Below are 7,922 nucleotides of genomic sequence, written 5' to 3'. Positions count from 1 at the left end.
ATGTCTCATCAAAATGACTGGACTGACAGTTTGGACAACCTGCAATGCCCAACCGTCTACAGTGATGGGTACGACCTCGATGCAGTCTTGTGTTCAAACCAACATCCATTTTCCATAATTAAGATATTTTACTTCATCACTAATCATCTGATGAGCGGCTGTGATCAATGCTAACCTTAGAAGCAGGAGTAACCAACTTACTTAGGCATCTTCAAAATGGCCACCCTCGAGCGTCGGCGTTTTTGTGCTTGGCACTCCAATTACTAAGAAGAAGAGGCTACCATCTTCTGCAAACAGTTGTCTCCTTTGCGCAACCTCAGTACATGGCTCTTGCGCGGCCTACTCGGCGCGCTTGACTGCCAGCGTAATGTGATCGCCGACGCCGCTGACACAAGACTGCAGCCAGATCACGACTGCCGATGGCAAGCACCTCGACCTCGACATCACAAGCCATGCAGTAAGGCGTGACGAGTGTACTGGCACTGGCGATAATGCAGACTTGCTGACATGTATTTGGCGCTGGTATAGGGTGTCAGTAGGTGCCAGGGGGCAGTATAGGTAGGGGCCACCACGAATTGAGCATGTGGGAACAATAGTTGCTCAGTGTTTGTCTCGTATTTGCTCGTATCACGGGGCGCAGACACAAGAGCTAGCTGATCAGAGGCAAGCTGGATTTGCGGTGCTGCATTTTGCATCAAAACCACTCTTGGCATTGGATGACGCCGACATCCCCCTCACACCGGTGAGCAGCATTGATAAGGCCTGTGAACCCCCGAGTGCCCCGGAATCTGCGTACTGTACCTGCAGTGCAGAATCCTTCTGGACTTTCTCCAGTTGAGCCGACTCACTAGTCTGACACAGCTCAATCTAAACGGCGCGTCTCTTGCCTGTCACCTGTCAGACGAGGATGAATGATAGCCTCCAGTCGAAACAAACGTTCGTGGTGACCGATTGGTGCCTGGGATTTGCCCCTAGGTCTGGCGCTATATGTCCTTTGGTCCGACGAGGAACAGGAACAGTATCTCGGCAGCGATTTGCTCTTCTTGGGGTCTGGGTATCCTGGTTGTGGATTTACTGGGCTACCCGGTTCACATTATACAGTAATCAATGAATTCAGAATCCAGGCTGACTCGAGTGTAGTTCTTTCGAGCGGGCTTCGATGCTGGAACAGTGAAGTGTGTGCAGCAAAATCTCGGACGTGACTCTTCAAAGCTAGGACATGAGCACTTTCCAATCTCTCGAACCCACAATACATAAATCATTTGGACTACTGGCCTGCCGGGCGGCCGGGATGGGGGGGGGGGGGCAAAGCCAGTCAACCTGCGAAGGCCCCCAGGATCGGAATCAAGGCCGAGGTGACAGGCTTCTCCACTCCGGGGATTTTATGCTCGGGTGCCGGAAGTGCAGGGTGCAGGATGCAGGAATGCCCTATGCAAGCTGCGAAATTCTGTGTGCATAAAATATACGGTCTCGACCTCACAGTACAAGTGGGCTGTTACGACAAGTCAGTCACGTCCTCGGACATGCGAACGGTACCTCGACGCTTACGGCTGCAATATCTGGACGCCGTACCTAGTGGAGTGACCTACCGTGGGGAGAACAGACTACATAGTCCATCCAGGCTGCCCAGCTAATGTATCTCCGAGCCCGAAGGCGCGCCAAGCTTACGAGACACGCTGCTATTGACCTCATAGCGGCCCTCTCTGCGACAGAGACTGCAGGAATCAAGCATCCTGCACCATGCACCTGACAATCACCCATTCGATCTGCAGTCTCAAGGCCAGGGGGCGTCAGGTATTTGCCATCCAGTCAGCACCCTCGCGAGCCGCGGTTACATCGTGCAATTGCCGAGCAGCGGCCAATTAAGCGACCAGCAGATCCCCACGAGAGATGAAATGGAGGTGAGCGCCAATTGTCCACACCTCGCCACCCACACTCATATCCACACCCACACTTTCTGGCCACTGGCTGCTGAAAACGGGATGGAGAGGCGGATTCTCTCACATATTGCGCACTTTCTCGCTACCGCCCGCAGCTGGATTGGTGTCTATAACAAGGGATCCGTTTCCGTGATATAGGGCCACCAAAACTGCTACTTTCCTGCGACTCTCGTACGATAGAACGCCGACTGATCTGCCCTTTCCGGGACTATTTTCCTCGTGTCCGCGGAGCTCCAGACAATCATATACCCGTTCAATTCCGTGATCATCAATATGCATCGGTGCTGTGACAACCAAGATGGGCCCCAATGTGGACTGAGATGAAATCCAAATCAGAAGCAGGCACCCTACCGAATGCTAATTCCATTTTCGGTCGAGCGGCCTCAGGTGCAACCCCTTTTGGGAAATCGCTCACAGGCCCAAGTGGTCATCATATCCGCCATGAGTGACATCGGTATTTGGCGTGGCTGCCAACAGACCCCCTCCACAATCATGCCTAGGTAGTGCTGGAGCTGAGAGGCAGCAGAGCAGGGAAGACCTAGTGGGGCGCCGATCCCAGCAGGATTGCTTGTTGGACACTGTCTACCACAGTACACGCATGTTCTCGGCTTGGCCTCCGACGACAGTCTTCCGGGGGGCAACTCTCCGAATCCTCAGGGAAAGGAGTGTTCCGTATTCCAAACCAGCCGGAGCTTGGCTTACAAATATTGCCAATGGTAATAGGACGAAAGGTGGCTTAGGAGGCATCGTGCGGTCGGCCCACCTGCTCAGCCCGGGGTCAACAACACAGAAATTGCGGAGCTTAATCGGGTGCTACTCGCGGTCAGGTGCTGGTCTGTAATAAGGTTTTCGACGCGACAACGGGCGCAAATGAGATCGATATCACATAGATGGCTGTCTCCAGGCCAAGAAGACCTAAACATGAGCCCAAACCTGGAACACCAAGTGGACGCTGCTTCACGTAGGAAAACAAGCTCTTGTCATATCTCGGTGTGATGACCAGCCGTTCGTCATGGTTCCCGGCTTTCGCTCTTGACGAATAGCCCGCGACATCTGCAAGACACTCGAGCAATCTCGGACCTACGATCCAGAACCAAGATGTCTTGAAATAAGGCTCGGGTTCAACCGAGACCACACCCATGAGTCGATTCTGTTCTTAACGCATTATTACTCTGTGGCTGAAAATCCCTCTCAAACCATTGAACCATATCTGGGTCACAATAATTTAATCACATATCATATAAAGCTAGAAAGCTCTCCGTAGTCTGCTACCTTGCCGAGCTTGATTTCGTGGAATGGCAGGCATCAATGGTACAAGGCTCCATTGTTCGACTTGAATATATACCTGGAAGCTCAATATAGTGCAAGTGGAATAAGCATGCCTACCAATTTTTGAATAGTACAAACTCGCTGTCAAACAGTCAAAGTCTGAGCTTGTTGACATTTGCACCAAGAACCAATTATGTAACGAAACCAGAGGCGAACAGACCTCCGTTTTCTATTACCGAGGAGTCGGCTTTTCCGGGAAGCCTTGGCTCAGTGGGCGGGCTTCCTTCACAATGGCTTGCCTTGCATGCTGGGTTTGTGATCAAGTCCCATCAGTATCACATCACTCTGGTGGTGGCATTGCCCAAACACAAGCGCTATCAAGGTCTTCAACCGCATTGTAAAGCATCTTGAAACAGTGGCTTCTTGTACAGCTGCTGGTGATATCGAATATCTCGCCATCTCCTTTGTGAAAGTGGCAGGGATCCTCGTCGTTTCAAACTCATGGAACGATAATACCGTCGCGCGACCAGAGCAGCCCATCTCCAGAAGCTTGTGCGTTGTAGTAGCCCTGCGAGGTACCAACATGTATAGTTGCAATATTCATCTAGCCTTTCACAATCGGTGTCTGCTAGGTCATATGTCGAGATACAAATCCCGCAGAAACGCAAAGACATGGCCAGAAAACGACAAGCCCGAACGCTCCGCCAGAAGAACTTTAAGCTAATATGATCTGATACAGGTCATGGATCAAAGGTTGGTCGGCAACTTCTGTCACATATCTCAATTCACACACAATAACTCGTTCATACGAAAAAGAATTCCCCTCCGACCTCCAAGTGGCCTCGAGGTGGCTGGGAGAGGCCAGAGTCAGAACAACGGCGTCACCGAAGCTTGACGCTATGGCAGCAACATCATGGTTGCGCGATTCGGACAAGGTTCGAGTCTGCCGCCTGAACCAGACTTTGAGCTACAGGCGGGGCACCAATTTCGAAGGAAGTCTGGTTGCGGTGGAACTCTGGTTCAGGGGCGGGGATGACGGACGAAGACGATTTCGCTACCATGGGAGTCTGCCCACCAACACTTGGCCGGGCCGCTGACGGACAACCACTGTATGGTCATCCATGGACACGAATCGACTACATGCCACGTTGTCATCATGACTCGATGGACATGTATTTGCTGGTCGAGTGGTTGACGTTGATTACGCGGCAGGAAGCGTGGGACGAAGAAGAAACATCACGGTCTGAGATACCCGGGATTTGCTGGACGAGCGGAGATCGCGCAGACAAGGACCAGCCATTCCGTTGGTCTCCTTCCTCGGTTGCCGAGGCGTGTTCACTCTGGTCCAACAAAGCCCAAGTGACGTTCACCCTCGTAGCCTCTTGATATGGGGGCGGACAAACTGGGGCAGACAATTTATGCCTGAGCTTGGATGATGAGAGAAGATTCTATGAGCCCATAATCGTGTTATTTGAAACGGTCGCTCGTCACTTCATGGCCAGTTTCGCCATAGCTCGCACCAAAAACATTTGCGCTCACCGAACGCTCTCAGCCACTGACCCGAGGGCACGCACGCATGAACAGAACCAGTCAACGCCGGACTAAGAAAGGACACACTGTGAACAAACTTCTGCTTGCAGCATGGACCGCAGGACGCCGCATTCCATCTGCAACTAACTGTCACAGTTCTTGTCCGGAGGGAGTACCCACTGTACGTCATGCATTGGTTAACCAAAATTTACAAGCGGGGAACGTGCCGGGTACTAACTTTCGGTCCCATTCATTGCGATCTCAGACGTTGGGCGCCCTGTGATCGGACACGAGATCTTGGGTGAAAGGAGCATCTGATAGGCACAGGAACACTCAGGCCGCCAGCCACAACGTTTGAAGTAGACCCAATTGTGCAACAAGAGCATGTTCGAGAACAATGCCTTCCATTGTTTGAAGAGGTCTCTTGCACAGATCCACCGTACAAAGTGGGTTGGAAATCAGTCGATATCTACAGGCTAGCCGTACATGCCTTTAGGAATGAGCGAACCCGGCGCAGCCTTGTAGGGTTCGAGACCCACAAACAGGAGCTACGAATTGAAACTTCGCATTGACAGGTCTCAGAGAACTTTAACCGACTATGCCATTGCTATAGAATTCGAACCCGCCTTTTCCGTGACAACCTTTCCTTTTACCGGTACCAAAGTGAGAACCGAGAGCGCCGCCCCAGTGGAGACGAATATCATGCCTGCGCCACTGGCTGAAACTACGAAACAATACAGAAGAAACAAGCGATATGGAAACAACATGGGTATCCACATCAGAGGTATGGCATTGCTCCTTAGCCGGCCGATGGTGATCATACAAAGCAGAGTTTCGGACGAACCATCTCGCGTGCCCGGGGCTGGAGTCATCTGTCAATCTGTCAAGACATCGTGACAAGGAAATGAGGCTGGCCGGCTATTTACAACGTCGCCCATCCCAGCGTAGACCCCCAAAAAGGACGATATGGATGCCCTGCTGAAACTCTGCCCTGCTTGCAACGGAAATCTCCGGAGTGCGGCCGCCGCGGGCGCGTCAACAGTAGAAGCTAAGCATACCCGAGCAGCACCATTAGATCTGGCGTGCCTATCAAGCTGGGCGATTTACTTTTCGCATGCCCAGATTTTAGCATATCGTTCCAAGGAGCGCTGTGAGCGGGCGTCTCACATCCCTGTATCCCAATGCTACGTAGTACACAAATAGTGTCATTTCATCCACATCTCCGTCCACTTTCCGATCGCATACTACCAAATATCTTGGGAGGGAGATGAGTGATCCACAACAAGGCTATTCAACATGTGAGTGGCCACACTTGAGAGGTCGGGAATGAGCAGGAAATGGTGGTCCCAGATACCGGGGTCACTAGCCATGCTGGGCTGGCAAATGGACTGCCGAGATGGCAGACGCCCGCTCTATAGGCGAAACAGCTTTCAGCTAGGCTCTGGCTAAATGGCCATTCTAACCCGGCAGAGGCTAGGCAGGAAATGTGTGGGTTTGGGTGTCAACTGTTGGCAACTCAACCCTCGTCGAAAACCGCTATCATGACCGTTGTAGGTATAGTTCTGACGCACGGCACTCGCGAAAGAACGGGTATATGGTGTCCGCTATTTCGGGACATGCGAGTCGCCAAAGGGAGAAAAAAAAAGGAAGAAGTCAAACCATAAAAAGTGGTACTGAGTAGTCATGGACATGGGCTCGAGGCAAGGAGGAAAACAACAGCAAAGGGATCGAGAAAGACAAGTACAGTGTGTGTAGGAAACAGAAAATTTGGTGAGGAGATATTTCTACCGGGAATGGTAACCGGTTCGATTCTTGGGTCACTCACTCAACGATCAACACCAAGAGGTGAAAGCCACACTCCACGATTCGTGAATTAGCGGTTAGATTAATGGCTGACATCACCACGGAGATTTGGCCCGTGTCAAGTCGGCAGATCGCCGAAAAGATCAATCATCAGATCGGGACAAGGATGTCATCCCATCTTCATCTGAAGGGCAGCTGATGATCGGTGGGGAGGGTAGCAGAATGGAAGGGGGTGGGATAGATTCGCAAGGAAGGACTGGACCAAGAGCGCTGCCTGTCTTGGCGAAAAAGGTACAGTGTGACCGTGGTAGGCGCCTGATGCATGTCCGTCTCAGACGGCCGAGGCAGATGGAGGAAGAAGATTTCGGGTAGATCAGATCGGGACGCCAAACTCGGGATGAAAGATTGCCAGCATCGTAGCGCCATCAAACGGCCCACCTGCATGTCGTTCTGGCCCATGCCTGTGCCCAAGGCCGTTGGAACCCCGAGCGCTCGATCGGCTGCACCCGAGCGCCGTGACATTGCAACGGGAAACGGCAGCTGCCTCGGCGATGGAAGAAGAGGTGATTGGCAGCCGGGCGGAAACACATTGAAGATTTTCCCAGCACGGACTAGCCTGCGACCACGTTCCCCGGCCTGTGCCCTATCCGGCAGCAAGGTTCAAGGCATAGGCCGGTGTGACGCGGGAAGGAATCCCAGGAAGGGCACCAGCAGGGCAACAAGCAGCAGCACGTCGATCAAACAGGCTGCAGCGGGCGGGAAAAGGCAGCATGTCATGGGATGGGGCTGGGCCTATGTGATGTGATGTGGAGAGGGCGGGCAGCTCACACACAGGCCTCCGCCCTGTCGAGAGAGATAAATGCCCCGTCGTGGCTCGGGACGCGACAGCCCGTGACAAAAGGAGGGTGGGGAGGAGAGCGCAGGTGTCGGCGGCGTTTGCCAAGGAGGGGCGGAACACTGCTGGGTGTAGTGTGCAGTACATAGTCTACATCATCTAGACTACAGACATACAGCATGTTCTCACGCCGGTACCACGAGGCAGGCTTTCTTGACCTGTTGGCACGTTTATGCAGGGTTTGTGTAACATCAGATCCGAGACAGCGGCCATCGCGTCACCGCCCAAAGGCTAGGGAGACGGGATGAGCTTTGGCGTCCCTTGTTAATGCGCCGGCCAAAGCGGACAATCAGAGGGCACCCAAAGCGCAACTGTCCACACGGCCGGGCGCCTCGCCGAAGATGCTTCGGTGATGGTCGATGTATGGTGTGGTAGCCCCACCTGCGGGGTTGCTGCTGGTGATTCATGCATGATAGATGACAGATGGTGTACAGTAGTGTGTACCGGGTTTCCAGAGGATGACTGCTTGGCTCTCTGTCCAGAGG

General features: G+C 52.9%; 1 protein-coding gene across 1 annotated transcript; it reads left to right on the top strand.

The window, feature by feature from the left end:
- On the top strand, positions 1 to 2,078 carry J7T55_014041 (uncharacterized protein; the record flags this gene model as incomplete). Its single annotated transcript, XM_053140973.1, has 4 exons — positions 1 to 68; positions 403 to 457; positions 641 to 742; positions 1,695 to 2,078. 4 exons carry the CDS (start codon positions 1 to 3, stop codon positions 2,076 to 2,078), a joined length of 609 nt encoding a protein of 202 aa, XP_052996376.1.
- Between the last annotated feature and the right edge of the window lie 5,844 nt (positions 2,079 to 7,922).

This window comes from Diaporthe amygdali (assembly GCF_026229845.1).
Source record: "Diaporthe amygdali strain CAA958 chromosome Unknown NODE_7_length_1459731_cov_64_868725, whole genome shotgun sequence".
Lineage (NCBI taxonomy): Eukaryota > Fungi > Ascomycota > Sordariomycetes > Diaporthales > Diaporthaceae > Diaporthe > Diaporthe amygdali.
This window is presented reverse-complemented; position numbering and strand designations above follow the sequence as displayed.